This window comes from Pogonomyrmex barbatus, unplaced genomic scaffold (genome assembly GCF_055798465.1).
Source record: "Pogonomyrmex barbatus isolate J1 unplaced genomic scaffold, ASM5579846v1 scaffold13, whole genome shotgun sequence".
Lineage (NCBI taxonomy): Eukaryota > Metazoa > Arthropoda > Insecta > Hymenoptera > Formicidae > Pogonomyrmex > Pogonomyrmex barbatus.
Genome location: NW_028297109.1, coordinates 1427758 through 1447791, shown reverse-complemented (window position 1 = coordinate 1447791; position 20034 = coordinate 1427758). Strand labels below are relative to the sequence as shown.

Here is a 20034-nt window from a genome sequence, read left to right as displayed (position 1 = left end):
ATGAACATGCAAAAATTTAGGATCTAAAATCACAAGCACCGCAACTATAAAGTGCAAGTGCAAGTATTACTGCTCGACTCAACCAAATGCTGAATCATGAATGTTGATTGTTTCTTATTGACATTTGTTTCGTTCCCATTTCGCATACACACAACGTATATCGATCATAACTCGACTACAATGTGAAATTGTTGAGAAAACATAAAGAAGTGAGTACCAAGTAAGTAACTTTAAGTAACATAGAAACGACTTGAATATTTTCACAATAGCAATATTCAATTTGGCAATATTTAAGTTATGAATGATTCAATTTAAGTGGCATAATAAGTAGCAAAGATCAACTAAATAATATCGATTTGGATGATATTTGATGATATCTTATTTGTGATCGCTACACGATTGCGTTTGCTTAGACGTCTTCCGGCAAATTATGTTTTAACTAGTCTATTATCTATTGGCAGACTTTGGATATTAGTTCTCTTACGCAAGATTATGAGACGGGGTTAAAACTCAGCATGTGATGTTGAAAGCGAAGAGAACAAAATGAGAAAAGACAGAAATGTTTTCGTCATGGTTCTAGCCCATATAGGGAGCGAAAGTCGAACAGATCGCAATCTGATCTGATTGTGTTGAATATTGTATAAGTACTAATATATTACTGAGTTTTTTGTTATATAGTCTCTTGAATTTAATTATTTGATATATATTAATATAGCACCTAGCCATGAAAAGCTAAATTTTTATTTCTTAAATTCGAATTGTAATATAATAAGCCTTTGCAAGATATATTTATCTTGTATCTGTCATATCATTTTCATGTTTCACATATCATATCATTATTATGTTCACCTATATTGAAATTTATGCAGAGAATACTTTTTGATTACGAAACAAACATTATAAATTCTCACAGAGACAATTTGCAAGCATTCTTTTGACTTTATTATAGACAGAACATATATCTACGTATAAACACTGTATGCGCGCGCGCGCACTTCTGTGTGTGTGTGTGTGTGTGTGTGTGTGTGTGTGTGTGTGTGTGTGTGTGTGTGTGTGTGTGTGTGTGGTATAGAAGAGTTTGAATTAAATTAAATTCTTACAATTTTGTAATAAAAATTATATTTAAAATCATTTTAAAAATATGTTTAACTTGTACGTTATTTAATTATTTAACTTATACGTTATTTAATTGCAATATTTGTATTTTGTAATTTTAATTATTTAATTACTTAATATTTATAATTATATTCGTATGTACAATCGTAAATTCATAAATGAAAGAAAGACAACAAACTTATCGTCATATACCGTTAATTGCTTAATAAAATGCTTATATATGCAATTATATGAGATAATATATGCAATTTATTGGGATAATTTTATTAAATCCTAATGTAGTTAACATGATGTAGAATTCTTTGATTTCGTTTTTTTCTTTTAGCTCAGAATAAATAATGATAAATTATAATGCATTAAATTATAATGCATATCAAACTTACACAATCGCATTCTACATCAAGTTTAATTTAATTCTCTTAATAAATAATACTGTAATATTGTATAATAATTAAAAATAATTAAAACTCGTTTGTTAATTGTTAAAAATTATACATTTAGTTAAAATAAATTAAATATGCATTTGTAAAAAAAAATAAACTAAAAGCAAAATACACAAAATAAACAATAATTCACATTTCACATAAAACGACGAAACACAGCACGATACATCGCGTCGTATATGCGATCGAAAGTCGAAGCGACTGTTTGTTCGTCAAAGTTACGCGAGGACTGTCTTGTCGCTCATATGTTACAGTACCGATTCATCACAAAGAAAGCCGAGTTGATCGACGATAAGTGGGGATACTGTCTGTGTACAATTTACGATTATACAGATATTCTAGAGTGACGTAAATGCGTATGTTTCTTCGGGCTAATGCACCATCTTTGTTTCCTATCTTGGATTCATATGTCGTCAATTAACAGTATGAATCTCTTTCTCGAATGCGATGTACGTACATATATTGAATCTTATTCTCTTGTCTGCGCGCGCGCACGTATTAAATATAATTTGACGTGACGCACTGTTACTATATAAGAAACAATTTAATGTCAACGTCACTTTCCTTGGTGCGTGTAATGCCTTGCCTCTCTTATAGCTACATAAGCTCTGTTATGCTGTGTAATCATTTCTTACAGCTACCTTGATCCACATAATATAGATCATAGCAACACTTGGTACACATTATTTCACTATTTACACTATTTGCAATTTTCATTTCTCTTCATCTTCCATAAATTTAAATGGGACTAATTAACCGAAATACATTAGAAATCTCTTTTAAGATCAGTGTTTATTTTATTATATTATATCGCCACTCAATCATATCATTAGAGATTGGAAAAAAGCAAAGAAAATCGCAAATGAAATAAGTTAGAAAACTTTAGAGAAATTTTCGTGTAGCTTACCTTGAGAAAATCGCGCAACCATATTACTTCCGGTTTAGGATCTCCAACTACTTCACAGAGAATGATGACTGTGTCGCCTTCAATCGCTTCAGTGGATAAAGGTTTTGTTACAAAAAGAGGTTCCTTTGAATATCTAAAAAAGAATTTTATTTACAATTTGTATTGTATTAGGATTTGTATTGTATTAGGATATGTCGAGACGTCCCAAACTCACGGTATATCTGTGCTAGTAACGTTGGAAGATTCATCAATGGAAGAATTATTTTGATCGGTGGTTATAACAGCCACTCTGGTGGATGTTTCAGTTTGCCCGACTACATTTGTCGCAGTACAACTGTAAATTCCTGCGTCTCGCGCAGTGATATTAGCCAGAGAAAATTGGATAGTGCCATCGTGGCTCAATGTCATTACGGCTCTTCTACTAGGTCGTAGCCGAATCCCATCGCGATGCCTACATAATCACAAAAAGAAAAGATATATTGATGTAGATCATGATGTCATGTTATCATAAATGCAAATATCATCATAATAATAATCATTGCTCACCAGACAACGCCGACACTCGGGTAAGCTTCAAGTTGTGCCGACATTCGTAATTCCCCACCTGAAGGAATCGTGTAAACTGCATTAAGATCACGAAGAAATTCCGGTGCTATATAGGCCCGAATTCCTTTATCTACCACGAGGTTACACCGACAAGACACGGAGCCATTTATATTTCTCGCTGTCACCATATAACATCCAGAGTCTTCAAGAGTGGAATGAATTATTTCCAGAGTATGAAAATTTGAGTCGTCATCCCAAAAGACGTGGCGCTCTGAAGAAAAGAACATTTAAGGGAAAGTTAATAAAATAAGAATTTTTATATTGGATATTCATAAAATTGATGAACAAATAAATTACCATCTTGAGAGATTTCCGTTTCATTTTTATACCAAGTGACCTCCGGAATGGGATGCCCGATGACTTGACAGGTAAGCCTTACAGGATAAGTTGTTTGCACTCGTCTGTCTCGTATCCTCATGGTAAATTGCGGCGGTCTATCTTCTGGTTCGACGCTTAAACTTTTAACGGAATTGTATAATTTATTACTTGTTTGCTATATCACGATAATACATTTATTTACCTCGTTTTAAGTTTAGCATCGGCCTCGATAATTCTTGGATCGGTAACAACGAGAATTCTAGCGAACGATGACACTTTACCCATTCTATTGTTTGCCTCACAAACATATCGTCCGGAATCATCTTCTCTGATATTTGCAATCGTCAAGGAATATTTGGAGCCATTGTAATGTATTGCAAATCTTGAATTATTGCATGAATTTATTTCCATTGTTTCGCGATACCATCGTACTTCCACTTTAGAATCACTGCGAATCTAAAAGAAATTATTTAAATAAATATATAAATAAAGAAATTAATTAGAAAATATATTAAAACGTGTTCATATTATAAACTTGCTTCACATTCCAATTTTACTGGCATTCCTTCGAGAGCCTTTAATTGTCCCGGTAGAATTTTGGTGAATTCCGGAAGATCGGTACTTTCGCTCACCATCACTGAATTCGTCATCGTAACTGGTTCGCCCCATCCATAACGATTTCGTGGTGTTACGCGAAATTTATATTCTCCACCTGGTCGCAAATTGAATGCATCGAACGCATTGATTGGCGTAATCCCGAGCTGCTCGGAGAGATCGGGAAATATTGATTTAGAAAAGAGTAAATGTTATTTATACTCATTTAATACGTGTTATTAAATTAGAAATATCATTTTCTTCTGTCTCACCTCTACCCATCGAGCACCTCCATCACCACCTAAGAGCCAAGCTTCGACTTTATAAGCGATCACCGGTGCGGGTCCTCTTCTTTCTGCTTTACCCCAACTCAATGATAACCAGCTTTTCCCACCGTCAATAGCAACAGGTTCACTACTAATCGGACCGGGAACATCTGATGAATCATAAAATTATAAAATTAGTTACACATATTTAATTGCGTCTTTTCCATAAAAATTGATTTTGAAGAAATGTATATAGAATAAATGTATTGTAGAACAATTATCTATTGGCTAACCTCGATGTCCATATAAATATTCCAAGAAATCAAGAATTGAAGAGTTCTTATTAGTCCAAGAATGTCTCAAACGCGAGATAATGATATCTTCATTTTCGATATTAATAATATTTTCATGATCATGTCGCTTCATGATAAAAACTATTTTATTTATTTTGGCGATGTATATTTGTTAAAATGCTTACAAATCCAACATGCTTTTATATTATAAAGAAAAGAAGAAATATATATTTAACATATTATGCAATAGGATATTATAAAAATGATGATGAATTTTTAGCAAAATGTAATGCATTTATAAAAGATATTGAACAAACAAATAAACAATTTATCACTTTGCAAGATATTTCTTACTAGCACAAAATATTGTGTCAAAACTCAAGATTTGAAAAAGTAGGATATATGAAGTGATTCGCGTTTAGACGACGACTGAATTTTGAATTTGCAAAGTTCGTGCGATGTTGGTGGGAGATGAATAAAGAAGGTAAACTAAAATAACCCGTCTTGAAATGTTCCTCGAATGAAGGAAACTTGGATGTGCTCTTGTGACATTTATTTTATGTTATTAGTGTTTTCTTACAACATTTCGCGATTATGTTAATTCTGGATTTATTTAAGAGCTTATATTTCAAGATATCGGCTCAGGCATTACCAAGATTACATTTATATATATTTAAGGAGATCTTTAGATCAATTATCATATCAATTCAATAAGCAGTCAAACTAAATATCGATGTTAGTTCATGCGACCGCTTAGTCCAGGCGTCAATTGGCATTTAGCCATTAAAATTTAAGCCAAGTGTATGATGTTGCAGTTGGTGTAGATTGTTTGTCATTCTAATTTTAATATGTTATACAATAATGTCGTGACATTTTGTCGGAATTTATTACAACTAGTTGCATTAAGTAATTTTATTTTAATCCTTGCATATATTATTATAAAATCTTTAATTTTTCTCGCGAGATTTCTCTCAATAAATATTACAAAATAATTGCAAAATCACTTACTTCGCACATAGGACATGTCGTTGTTGTATTCTTCTGCGTCACGCTCGGTAACAGAATTCCAATCTGACAATGGAGTCAATGACCTAGCACGTTGCTTTATCTATTTGAAACACACATTATTAAAATTATATATTTTCTTCATCTTAATTAAATTCTTAAAAAAATTCTCACCTTAATTGAGAAGAAACTTCTATCGCAACCGTACCTATTTTTAACTAAAATGCAATAGGTACCCTCGTCAGAAGGTATGACTCTTTTTAATGTTAATCTGACATAATCATCAATACTCTCTTTATATGATCTTGGCCCATCTGTGATGTCCGTTAATCCCTTCATCCATATTACTAAAATAGTAGGAAAAAAATAGATGAAAAATAAAAGAGAAAAGAAATAAAGTGAAAAATAATTTAATATTTGTTCGGGAATATAATAAATTAAGAGTTTTATTGTCAAATCTTACTTCGAGGCTTGGGGATACCACTGACTCGGAAGGATATGCTGATATCTTCGCCAACGATTACATCGATCGATTTCTTAAAGGGTCTTGAGACGAAGACCGCCGGTTTTCCCCCGTCAACAGTACTCGATGATATTACATCAACTGTCGCACTTGTATCCACTTGTCCATAAGCATTAATCGCTCTACACACATATATACCCCTTTCTGACTCTGTCGCTTCTGGTACAATTAAAGTGTAAAGTCCACGCTCTGCAAAGGTTCTAGCTTGTGGTATAGTAATTGGCTCTTTTCGATCGCCACGTAGCCATTTTACTTCCGGAGCTGGTACACCTATAATAAAGAGGATTCCATAATTTGATATGCGTTATTTATTCGTCTTGGATAAATAATTTATTTACCTTTGACTTCTACTTGAAGAGCAATCGTTCCACCAGCGGGCACGTTATAATCTTTTAATAAGTTGGAAAACCGTGGTTTTCGTTCGACTTCTGATTTAGTTTCGTGGTCTGAACGTAGATCGTTTCGATTCACGGATCGCCAATCTATAATTATATTATTATATAATATTTGAAAGTATTTATATTGATCCATAACATGTAATGTCCTAGTTACCTTCAACGTGAACAATATGAGATATTTCTTCGGTATATAGTTCGTTTGCCGCACGACATGTATATTGTCCATTATCTGTGAGATCAGGATCCGCTATTTCCAGTCGATAAACATCATCGTCGAGATAACTTTGTTTGTAACGTTCGCCTTGAATAATCACTCCGTCTTTTAGCCAGGAAATTATAGGAACCGGATAAGATCGTACACGACATTCCAGAATGAGTTTGCGATCAGAATATCGATAAGTATCTAAAAAAAAAAAAAAAATAACAATTTATCGTTAAAATAATGTATATTATATATAATAATGTATATTAATGAAAATAAAAATACATGTATACCTTTAATTGATTTTACGAAAATTGGAGATGAATGCATAGGTTTATAATCGGAGTAAACGCTTAAGATAGATTCGGTTATAGAAGTGCCCTGTGTATTCTCAGCTACGCATGTATATATTCCAGCATCCTCGAGAAGCGCTTCGTCTAGTTCCAAATAAGCCATACCGTTTTCGTATCGCATCCTGCAACGTTTGTTCGAGGCATCTAGCTTTTGATTATCTTTAGTCCAATAAACGCGTGGTTCTGGATTACCAAGAACAGTACAAGTCAGTCTTATTCTCATACCAACTCCTACAATTCGGTTTGTCAGTCTTGTGCAAAATGATGGTTTTTTTAGCTTTTCCCATGGAAAACTCTGTAATAATAAATACTTTTATTATATTAAAATTATGGAAAACTTATTTTCTTTACTTATAAAATGTTAAGCAATAATTTAATATAGAATAGCTACCTTATTTTGACTGAAGTCAGTGTATCTAAATAGATTAGATTCACAAGCGTCAAAATCGATTCGTGAGGCAGTCTTCGCTTTTGTGCGTCGAAAAGATCGAATATTTGTACTAGGTACAATAGTGGCATCACTATCCCCAGTCGAATAGTCTTCATATTTTAATAAACTGGTGGATCTCGCGCGAATCATGCGATTTTCTCTTTTTCTGCGTCTTCTGTATGATAAACTTGTATCAAAGTAATATTTATCCACAGGACTACGTAATTTATAATTCCAGTAGTCGTCCACCTTTTTTCCGCTGAGTGACGTTAATGAATCTCTCCAACTGTATGATCTAGAAATGCTAGAAAGTATTGAAACACTAGAATCGAATCGAGAAGAATACTCTCGAGAATAATCGATATTAAAAAACATTGGAGTTGATTTATACGTAGTTTCTAACATATTTCTAAGGAACCGATCAGATTCATTTTCGCGTTTTCTCGACCATTCATTTTCTTTTATTTGCTCTTTTCTTCTTTGTCTATTTCTAAATATTTCGTCCTCTTGTCTTTTTCGTAATCTTTGTTCTTCTTCCCATAATAATCTAGTAGTCTCATCTCTCCTAATTTTCTTTTCCTCGTTTCTTTTCTGCCGATTTTCTTCGTCCAATATAGATATATAATCAGCTTCTTGTTTAGTCCGCCTCATAATTCTTTTCTTTTCCAAGCGCTCCATTTCCATTCTATGCTGTTTTTTATTATCTCTTTCCTGATCATCTTCATCTTTCTGTATCCAACGTTCACTATTTTTATCAACCCATTTTTTTGTGTACGACCAACTTTGATCGTGTTGCAATTTATGCTGCTCTTCTTCTTCCTCTCTTTCCAAAGTTTCCAATTTTTCTTCAAGTTTCGATTTACTCTCTTCTTGCTGACTTTGAAGCATTATTATCTTATAATTTTGTTTTTTTTTATTCTCATCCATTTGCAGGTACTTTCTTTTCTTTATGCCATTTACATATTCACATTGTGCTTGCTGTATTATTTCTCCCGTTTTATCAATTTCCTCTTTTCTTTTACTCATTTCTTTTTCTTTAACTTTTTCTGCCACTTTATCCCTTTCTTGTGTAATCTTTTCCTCCTTCTCTTGTATATTTCTCTTTATTTCTGTTTGTTCCTCTTTTATTATTTTTATTTCTTCAGCCTTTGATTCTTTGTTTTCCTTATTCATCAATATTTTATCTTCATCCTTTTTCTTTTGTTTTTCTTCTTTCATTTTCTCTTCTTTTTTATTAGTATCCTTTATTTCTTTCTCCAGTTTTATAATTTCTTCATTTCTTTTCGTTTTATCTCTTTCTTCCTTTACCTTTTCTATTGTTTCTTTGTTATTTAACTCTCTTTCTTGTTTTTTTGCGTCTTCCACTTCCTTTTGTTGTACTTCTATCTTCTTTTGTATCTGCTTTTTATTTTCATTAGAGTCTTCTTTCTCTTTTCTTAATTCCTCAATTTTCTGGCCATTTGTTTTTTTGTTTTCCTTCTCTTTTATCTTTTCTATTGTTTCTTTTTTCTTTTGTTCTTTCTCTTGTTTCATTACTTTTTCTACTTCTTCCATTATTTTTTCTTGTTTATGCTCTTTTATTTCTTCTTGTACTGTGTCTTCTTTTAAACTAGATTTCTCTTTTTCATTCTTCACTTCTTCAGTCTTCTCGCTTTTTACTTTTTTATTTTCTTTCTTCTTTAGTTTTTCTTTTGTTTCTTGTTTCTTTTGCTCTTGCTTTTCTTCTTTATTTCCTTTCTTTTGCTCTTCTTCTTGCTTTAGTTGGTTAGCGCTCTTTTCGTTTTTACTAACGTTTTTATTTTGATTTAATGGTACAGCACATTTTTCATCTTCAAAATTTTCTTGTTCTTTTTCTAATTTTTTAGATTCTTTTTTGAGATTCTTATGCTCTTCATTTCTTTTTATTTTTGTGATTCCGACTTCGTTATCAAACTCATCTATTTCTTTCTGTATCATTTCAACCTCACGTTCTCTTTGATGTTCCTGTTGCGTTCTATTTATTTCTTTTTCTTGTTTTTCTTCCTGCTTATATTGCTCATGTGACTGTTCTATATTTTTAGAATCTTTTATTTCTTTATTTTCCACTTTCTCTTTGCTCTCAATGCTTTGATCCATTTCAATTCTTTTACATTCAGCTATTTTTTTCTTTTCTACGTTCTCTTCTTTTTGTTTTTCTTCACATTCTGTTTTTTCTGTTTCTACATAATCTTTTTTGTTCCATTGTTCATTTTGTTCTTCCTTTACTTCTTTGACATCAATAAATTGTTGAGATTCCTCGACTATATTTTTTATACTTTCAGCTGTATCCATTTTTTCTTGCTGATTTTTCATTTCTTGCATTTCGCCAGTTTCTTTATGTTTTTCAAAGCTATCAATTTTTTTTACTTTTTTACTTTCTTTTTCACTTTGCTCTATTATTTTATCTTTTGCTTGTTTACTTTGTTCTGCTGCTTTCTTTATTTGTTCAATTTCTTCATTTTCCTGCTTTTCATTTACTTTTTGTATCTTTTCGATTACATGTTCCCTCTTTTGTTTTTCATCTTTATTTTTTATTTTGTTAACTTCTTCTTCTTCTTCATGTATTAACTCTGTTGATTTTTTATCATCTTTTACTTTCTCTTGTTCTATTTCTTCTTCCTCCTTCTCTAATTTCTTTTCGTTTTTCTTTTCTTTTGTATCATTAATTATCGTAGAATTTATATCTTTTATCAATTTATTTTCTCCTGTTTCTTCTTTTATTTTATTAATCTCATTGTCGTTTTTAATAAATTTTTCATTAGTTTCAATTTCAGATGTATATATTTCTTTTTTTACAAATTTCTTTTGTGATACTCTTTTGAATTTATCTATTTTCAAAATTGTCTCTTCCAAAGACTGGTCATATATAATTTTTATTGCAGTTTGCAATTTAGAAATTGGTTTCTCAAAAATTATTAATCCATCTAATACTGTTTCTTCACGCCATAGTGTTTTTGTTGTTTGTATTGATTCTTGCAACTCATGTAGGCATAATATTAAACTTTTCGAAAGAATATCAAAATTTGTATGCTGCGATTCTACCAGTGGTTTATCGGCTGATTGTTCTTGTACTAGAGATATAGATTTTTCGAGGCTTTCAAGAGCATGAGTCATTAAATTGACAGTATTTGGTTTCTCTTGTATTTGTATAATACACTGTTTAACATTCCGTAAAGATTTTGCCAATATTCCAAGTGCTGCATATTCGATATGGATTTCAACGACCGATATTTGTTGTCGCTCTAATGTGTTTTCGATAGATTCAATTGAGTTGCTAATATCTGAAATACTGTTTATTATTTTTGTTGATAATTCTGAAAGCTTTTTATTTTGTTGTATTGATACGATCGTTTCAAACGCATTCTGTACAAGTTCCAATGGTTTCTTCAAATTTTGCAGATGTAAACTTGGAGAGTCTTTTATAGCTGCGATAGAATATTTTAATTCAGTTAATGGTATATTAACAACGGATATTGTAGTATCAATTTTCATCGTGCTTGATTGTTTGGGCATTGGCTTATCAATAATTTCCTTTTTGATAAATGAAATGCGTTCTTCAAGATTGAAAAGAGACTCGATAAAAGCGTGGACGTCTTTCTTTTCAACAGCACTTAAATTATATTTGTCTGTCAGTAACATTAAATTCTCCCTTACATTGGCAAGTGGCTTTTCTATTGTTTTAAGAACTTCAATTTCAGTAGAATCATTTTCCATACGTGATATCGTTGATTTGATACTTTCCACTGGTTTTATTAATTTTTCAATAATGGATCGATCTGGCATTAACGTTTTCGACTTTTCTTCTACGATTGTCGTTTTAGGTTCCATCACGTCGCATTGTCGAATCTCAGCAATCGATCTTTCAATTTCATGTAAAGGAGTCGCTAAACATTCTGTGATCCAATTGTTGCCTACATCCTCGGACATCGATTCAACATCTGGCGACATCACTCGCGTTTCTAAAATGGATATAGCACGCTGGATATCGAATAGAGGTTCAGCCAATGCATTTAATATGATGTCATTCTTTGATTGGTCCATTAGTGTTTCAATCAACATCTGATCCTGTATTATTGCGATAGAATGGCGTAATTCTTCAAGTGGTTCCACTAAACAACGAAGAGTAAATTCATTTTTACCATCGACGACAAATGAATGTTCATTAGTACGTTCGATAGCCATTTGCTCCTGAATTATTATTGCAGCTGCTTGTTTTAATTCTAATAAAGGTTGTATCATTGTTTTCGTCAAAGAAATATTTTCTTTTTCCGACAAAACGCACGTTGTATCGCACAGTGGGACTGTTTTTTGCTCCTCAACGATCAAAGCTAAGCATTCTCGTAATTCGGTTAAAGGTTTTGCTAATGTTCTCAACGAGGACATTTCTTCCTCTGACATCGACATTGCGATTTCAGTTGGAGATTCAATCACGCCTTGATCAATCACCATTGGATGTGTAATTTTAGAAGCAGCTTCATCGATTACATCCGCCCACGTATTTAAAGACAAAGCATCTTCGGAAATAGTATCCGCCGCAGGTTCCATAATTACCTGCTGTTGATTACACATTGCCATACATTCCGTCAGATTATGAAGAATTTTGGCAAATGTTTCCAACGTTGAAACATTTTGCTCTTGTGCGAGTTCGGTTAAAAAATCAGGGGCAATTGCGGTTACTTGCTGTATAGATGCGATGGAAGCTTTTAAATCCACTAATGGCTGTGCAATTGATTTCAGTAGAGTATCACTTTCTATTTCCGACGTAATTTGCTTTCCTGCCTCTAATATCATGTGCTCTTGTACAGTAGCAATAGATTTTTGTACTTCCTCGAGAACAGGCTGTAAAGCAAGCTTTTCTAAATTTACGGAAGAAGATTCAATTGTTAGGTTGTGTCCATCGTGTTCGATAACGTGTTGCTTTTGCACCGTTGCGACAAAAGATTTTTCAAGTTGTTGCAAGGGACTAACAAGACTACTTAACACAGTAACTGGTTTCCTTATTTCCGTTAGATCCAAAATCTCAGATTCTTGCATTTTAGACTCCTCGATAGTTAAAATCTGCTCTTGTAATATTCGCAGAGGTGCAACAATATTTTCAATCAGTTGCGCATCTATTTTATTTAATTGTTTCAATTCTATATTTTTCGTCAAAGCTTCGATAATTCTTGGTCGTTCAACAATAACGGAGCAAGATTTTTTGAATTCCTCAATAGATTTTGCAAATGCTTGCAGCGCAGATGCATTCTCGATTTCTACAATTTGTTGACCAGCGTTTTCTATTGCATTCAATTGTTGTAAAACTACCGTCGATGTTCTTAAATTGCCAAGTGATTTCGCAAAATCTTTTAATATTATTGAATCATCTGTATTTCCGTCTATAAGCACATTTTGAATTAACGTGATCTGATCTTGAATCACTGCCACGGATTTATTCAAATTATCCAATATTGGCTTGAGTGGTAATTCCTGTAAGAATAGAGCAGTTTCTTGATAAGAAGAGGTTAAGAACAATTGCTGTAATTCTTGCAATGGTTGCACCATACATTCAAAACTAACAGTTTTTATTGATCCCTTTGTTTCCAATGTTTGAGATACTTGATCTTCGAGTTTTAATATCGCACTTTGCAATTCTTCAATGGGAATTGTCATTGTTTTTATTAGCGATATTTCCTTAACTTCTTGTTTTGCCATATCTCGCTTGGCTATAGCCATTAATTGATTTGCTGTGTTTTCCACTGACTTTGCAAACGATAGTAAAGTTGCTATTTTTTCAATTTCAGTAACTTTATCACTGTGATCAATGACTTCTTCAACTGTTATTAATGGCATTTTCAAATTTTCTAGAGCTTCAGTCAATGTTTTTAATGCAGGAATATCTTCATCAAAAATTATTTGCTCCTGAACTATCGTTATCGAGTTTCTTAATTCTTCTAATATAGGTTTTAAATTCATACTTGTTAATAAATTTTGGTCTTCGTTAAGTTCTTTTGTAATTTTCTCTCGCATGTTTATAATTTGCTGTGTACTTATAATTAGTGATTGTTCCAATTTTTCCAAAGAATCCATTACTGCCGTCAATTGAACGATCGCTGTTGTGATTTTCTGTTTGGGTATTTCTAATACCTCAGCTTCATAATTGTTTAGGTTTTCAATTTGGGAGAGTGTTTCTCGTAAAACGTGAATCGGATTAACAATTTTATGTAAAACTTCTAAATCTAGTTGTTGATCTGTTTGTTTAATGGTTTGCAATGGCAACGTAGCTTCTATTTCTATTTGATTAACAATAGATGTAAATCTTTCTCCAAATTGCGTCACTGATTTAACAAGATTTTGCAGGATTGTGATTTGTTCAACATTTGATAATTCTGATCCTTGTTGAACAAATTGATTAATCATCGGGTCAGATTGGATGCGTGCAATTGAAATTCTTAAATCACCCAAAGGTTTCATGATGGCTTGTGCTAAGAGTATCTTAGGTGTTTTATTCAAACTGGTTTCAGCCATAGCATTAAGCTGCAGTTGCATTTCTTCTTGAATTGTAGCAACTGATCTTTGTACTTCGTCCAAAATGCTTACCACAGATAACCCTTGTAATGTCACTGTATCTTGTTTTATATCTTCGGTCACTTCAGGTAATACAAACTCTAAATTTAACAATGGTTCTATTAGAGCCGAAAATGCGATTGTTTTCTTATCAGAGGATTCAAAAACTCCTATTTCTCCGATTTGATCGAATGATTTACGCAATACTTGAAGAGGAGAGATAATCGTTCGCAAAGTTTCAACTTTTATTTGTTTTTCTAGAATTATATTGTTTTCAGATATCTGAGTTGGTTCTATCTCCTGTTTATCAATCGTTGCTAAATTCTGTTCCTCGACTTTTTCTAAAGATTGTGTTATTGTTTTTATCATTCCTGTATTTTTAATAAATAATTTTTCGGCTTGATCAGATTCTAGTAAGGATGTTACCTGAGGTGTATCTACTTTATCTCGTTTCGCTGAATCATCCATCTTCTTGACAAGTGTCTCATTTAATTGTGATTCTACAGATTTTAAATTATCAATGTCTTTCGATTCGATTGTATTCATGAAAGACAAATCAGATTCTGATGTCTTATCACATTTTATCTCTTGAGAATCCATAATGGCTTCTATAAGCTCTTCGAGTGGCCGCGCAGTTATTTCTTCGATATTTTTCATTTCTTCTTTGACTTCTGAAATTTCCATTTCATTTTCTTTGTGGTCAGCGATACTAAGACATTTTGATATTTGCATTTCATTGAGAGATTTAACGGTATCATTAATACATGATATTAAAGTTTGTGCAACTTCAGATAATTCTCTGTCTTTATCAATATACCTATCTTTATCGATTGTCTGATATATAGATGCCAATATATTTTCAAGAGAATCTAAAGGTTTACCGATAAATTGTAAAGATGTCATGATATTCTCCTTTAATTCTGGCCTCACACCTTCATGAGTTAATGAAATAACCGTGCCGACAGCTTGTTCCAAATCAGAAAGAATAGCTTTCATACAAGAAAATTGACTATCTAATAATATAACAGATGAGGAAGATATTACCGTCATAATAGAGGCATTTGTAACTTGTAGATCATTAAGAACTTGTATTAATGCTGTTAATTCTTGTATTTTTCGCTTATTTTCTTCAGATTTGGAAACTAGTGATTTTTGCTTAGTAGATTTCACGAGATTAATTAGTTCTCTTAACGGCTGTATCAAGTTATTTATTGCACAATTAAACTTTGATATCTCCGCTATTAGATGTTCCTTTCTTTCGTTTTCTTTTTGATTTTCCTCGTATTCCCTCGAATCCGTCAGATTATTATTCTTCATTTGTTTAACAGAAGTCTGTTGAACTGTTTCTAGGTTTTTTAAGATTGATATTTGTGTTGTTATAGGTGTGCCTCCAATTTCCGATTGAGCTTCTTGAACTATTGCTTTAGATGATGGTATTTCCGTGATCATCATTATATTTTCAATTTCTTCTTGCGACACTTCTATAATCTCATCAGTGACACTTTCTACTTTTGTGATAATCATACTCGCTTTCTGTTCGTTGTCGACTGCCTTTTCTATGACAGTAACAGAATCTTTTATATGGCCTAAAACATCGATAACGGCAGAAAAGGTTTCTACGATCGGTGCTCCTTCAGAAGTACCTTCTCGGACAAGTTCCGTTTTGTAAGCTGAGAGGGAAAAACTCAATTCTGTAATAGAGTCAGCTAATTCTTGAAAATAAACTATTGAGTGTGAAATTACCAAGTGTTGCTTCTGTATATTCTCTTTCAAAATGTTTAATGCTGACAAAAGTTGATTGGCCGGATAAAGAAAGCCTTCTATGATTGCTTCTTCGTCAATTAATTCATTATTGATTTGATTAAACTGCGTTTGCGAAAATGAGATTTGCTTTTGTAACGCTTCCAAACATTTGGACACTATTCCATATGTATCCTCATCAGTGTGTTCTTGCAACGCTATTATAGCCTTTGCTAAACGACTCAACGTACCAGTAAGTCGATGTTGAAGAGAAATTTGAGTGCTACTAGATCGACGCGAATAATCAGTCTTATCAACTTGTTTTTGTACTTGTAGAATCGCAGAATTGAGTAATGTCAAAGATTCATTAAATAAAAAGGCATCTTCCATATTTGCAATTATTTCGACAGTATGACAAACTTGTTTTTGCAAACCATCGACTGCTCGCAAAATAACGCTTCTTCTCTCTTCTAATAAAGAGGCTTCAGGAACTAAACTTTTTCGACTATTTTGTACCATTGAAAGACAACTATGAAATTCTAGCAGAGGTTCGATAAAGTTTCGTAATTCGAGAATCAATGGTTCTCGTCGATCTAATGCATCTACTTCTTGGATAGCTATTTTTATGTCTTTCAAAAGAGAATTAATTGGTTTTCCTAAAATATTTGCGACATCAGTTTCAAGAGTTTCTTCCGCAGCTTTCTCCAAATCGCTCATGCGTTCCAAAATACTATCCAACGGTTTTGAGATATCCCAGAGATGTTCCAAAATTTTTCGTCTCAATGATATTTCTTGAATTACGATTGGAATTTCTGTTTTGATTTCTTTTAGCACGCATAAAAGACACTCGAGTTCTTTTTCTACATTCTCATCTTTATTGACAAAATTGATTATTTGTCTTATTACGTTGATTTCTATTATATCCAACAGCGGGCTAAATCGATTCAATATTATGAGTTCTGAAACATCATGCTCGTGCGATCTGGAAAGAAGATTTCGTATATTTGTCAGCGGTTGCATTAGATTAATTAGCACCAAAGTTGTCTGATTAAATTTTTCTTCAAGTGAAGAAGTTTCTTCACTGTGAATGGTAGTCATGCATATTGTGGAAATAATGCTTCTTAAATCTTCGAGGAAATTAGCCAATTTCGATTGGGGAATCGTGGTAGTTTGTGTTATTGATTCTTCGAAATCCTCTAGAATACTAGTTATCTCTAATTGAAGTTTTTCCAAAGTTTCTAACAAAATTATGATTAATTTGCCTGCATCTTTTTCTCTTTCCTGTTTTTCATTTTTTATAATTTGTACGTCATCAGTTATTCTATCGAAATTGTTTTCTGTTGTAGCTTGCTCGGTAAAAGATGTCGTAGATCCAATTTCAAATGGTATTGTAGCAACTTCCGTAAGAATACCAGGAATTGTTTCTTTGGAAATTTTGGAAACAGTTTCTTTTTCTTTTTGTCCCATTTCTATATTTAATGCTTTAGCATTTTGTTTAAGTTCTTGTTGATAAAGAGCATCTTTGATTGAAAGTGGTATTTGATTTTCAATTTGTTTGATGATATTTATAATCGGTCGTAGAGATTTTTCTTGCGCACGTTTATGAAGAACACTCATGATAGTTTGCAAAAGATATTTCATAGGACAATTCAAGTTTTCCAATACTGAAATATCTTCTGGTCCATAATCTACCACAGAAATAGCGGTATTGAGTCTCATTAGCGGTTCTCGGAGATCAATCAATGCTTTTATCAAACTTTCATCATTTGGTACTTCAGAATATGATGTTTGAATGGCAATCTGAGTTATATCTCTTTTCAATTCTTCGATTGTTGAACTCAGAGTAGATTTCATTTCGTCCTTTGTACTATCATCAGATGTAACAGATAACCAGTTTTTAATAGGATCTAAAGAATGACGGATTAAAGTAGCTAAAATAGATTTTGAATTGCTTTCTTCTACCGTATTTTCTTTCTGAGATTGTGTAATACTTTCTTCCTGATATTTTCTCTTTGATATTTCTTTCATTACAAGAGCTATATCTTTTTCTATATCTTCCAATAATTCCAACATTGGTAGTATCAATTGGACTGAAGAACTGTTTTCAATTATATTGTGAATTATTGCTTTTAGCATACCGATAGGATGCATCAAATTATCAAGAATTTGCTCTTCTTCTAATTCATGCTTTTCCGTTAATAAATTCCTCTGTAAATTTAATAATGATTCATTTAGTGTGCTAATTTCTTGAGTTATCTCATTATCAACCGGATTGTTTAAATTGGCTATCGTAACAGCCGAAGAACCAATTGTCTGACGTAACACTTCAATACTTGTTATCAAATGACTTGAGGCTATGTGCTGTTTTTCTAAAACCGATGATAAAGCAAAGTGCACCTTACTTAGACTTTGTTCAATATCTAAATTTTTCAACATACGTTTTTGAACAATTTTCATTTCTGATGATTGTTCTACCAACTTTAATATTTGTTTATCAGTATCTTCTAATATTTTGAAAATTGTTTTAATTTGGAAAATTACGTCGCGATTTGTGGAATCGTTCAGTATAGTTACTATGACACTCTTTAATTTTGCAACGGCAATATTTATTTCTTTTATTGTTGAAAGTTCGTAAAAAGTACCTCGGTTTGCTGATAAAATTAATTGAAGATCCAATAAAGGTTTCCTAAATTCCATTAAACTGCTTAGTGTTTCATTCTCTTTCAATGCCATTGCAGTGTGTGCTGTATGAGATACGCACTCTCTTAACTCTACTAAACATGCCATAAGTTCTGATGTTATTGATATTTGTTGTGACTTTCCAGATTTATTTACCAAAAGTTTCGATTGTTCCATTTGTTGTAAAATCTCACTAAATGTCGATTGAATATCAAGTAACGAATCTACAATTTCTTCGGATATATTTTGAGACTCGTCGGAGATAGATTTTGTCGAAGATAATTTTTCTGATCCACTAGATATATTACACATGGGTTTGCTGAAATTTTTTAAAATTACGAACGTAGGCTGCAAAGATGATGATTCGAGCTTTTCAATAGCATGCGATAATTGAACGATGGATGGTTGGAGAATATCATGAATAATTTCTACATATTCTACTGATATTATTTCATTGATTTTCTTTAATAGTGTATGAAGAGGTATTTCCAAATTAGTCAAGATTTCAATGTCCGTACCTATTCCTTTTGAAGTCTCTAATATTTGATATATATTATCAATTTGTTCATAAATATCAGAAAACAATGGCGCTGTGTGTGCGTTCAGTATAAGTTTTTCGTGAAAAAGCTCCAAAGCTTTGTGTAGAGCTATTCTCGGTTCTGAAAGAATATCTTCCGTCGACTTTTTAGTTTCTTTCGAGACATGGCTGTTAATTTCATTTACACTTTTCAAATTATCTTGAAAATCTAATTTTTCTTTAGTAAACAACAATTCTTTTACTACTTCGGCTTCATTTTTGTTATCCATTTCTGTCTCGTAAACTGATTCTACAGGTTGAGATTTTATCTTTGTATTAACATTATCTTCCGATTCACTTCTTTTCCTTTGCTCGTCACTAGAATCGGAATATTTCTCGGAATTACTTTTGTCCTTCCGTTGTTTCTTTTTACGCTGCGTCTTTTTAGGAACACCAGTCATTGAATCGAAAGAGGAATCACCACCAATCCCATCGTCTAGACTGGAGCCAGTTGATCTTCCTGCGCTTAAACTGCGTTTTCTATTATCTGCATGTTCCGAGGTTATATTTTTCTGGACTAAACTCTCTGTGATGGAGAGATGTGCAGAGGATAAAGCATCCGCGAAAGTGTCGCTGTCATCCTGCTTCAGAGATGAAAGCGGAGACAACGGTGGATCGTCTTTTTGTACACTGTGGAAACTTTCAGATTCTATCTGTTGACTTCTTTCGCTCTTCGATAATGATGCATTCATTGATTTTTTTCGAGGTGGCCTATTAGGAACTTTCTCATCCTCATCCACATTATATCGTGCTGATCTCTTTAAAGAACTTCGAGAATCACGTTCAGGTGACGAAAGAACATGCGTAACATCATCCATAATGGAGACATCCTCGAAGTCAGCTTCTGTTCGTAGATCATCACCATCTTCCGCGCTAACAAAATAATCGGGTGATACGTCAATCACCACAGCTTCCATTAATAAATTACCAGTCGTGGACGTTTCTTTAACAAATCTCATTGGTGGTAACTCGATCACATTGTGTTCTATATAAAAGCAGAGCTTTTTAATATTTAATTATTCT

The 20034-nt window shown here is 32.6% G+C and overlaps 1 protein-coding gene across 6 annotated transcripts in view; it reads right to left on the bottom strand.

Moving 5' to 3' along the window:
• LOC105424305 (uncharacterized) overlaps positions 1-20034 on the bottom strand; it is a 38321-nt gene that overhangs the window by 9489 nt on the left and 8798 nt on the right. For 5 of the 6 annotated variants that reach the window (XM_089072588.1, XM_089072582.1, XM_089072584.1 and 2 more), the window contains 14 exons: positions 7416-19996; positions 6965-7334; positions 6624-6872; positions 6410-6553; positions 6012-6341; positions 5723-5895; positions 5552-5651; positions 4257-4420; positions 3930-4151; positions 3593-3846; positions 3370-3530; positions 3013-3283; positions 2681-2917; positions 2467-2599 (listed from right to left, as the gene is read on the bottom strand). In XM_089072588.1, coding sequence (XP_088928714.1) covers positions 2467-2599; positions 2681-2917; positions 3013-3283; positions 3370-3530; positions 3593-3846; positions 3930-4151; positions 4257-4420; positions 5552-5651; positions 5723-5895; positions 6012-6341; positions 6410-6553; positions 6624-6872; positions 6965-7334; positions 7416-19996 — 15389 coding nt within the window. The remainder of the gene's footprint in view (positions 1-2466; positions 2600-2680; positions 2918-3012; positions 3284-3369; positions 3531-3592; positions 3847-3929; positions 4152-4256; positions 4421-5551; positions 5652-5722; positions 5896-6011; positions 6342-6409; positions 6554-6623; positions 6873-6964; positions 7335-7415; positions 19997-20034) is intronic. The other variant, XM_089072583.1, reaches the window with a different exon arrangement.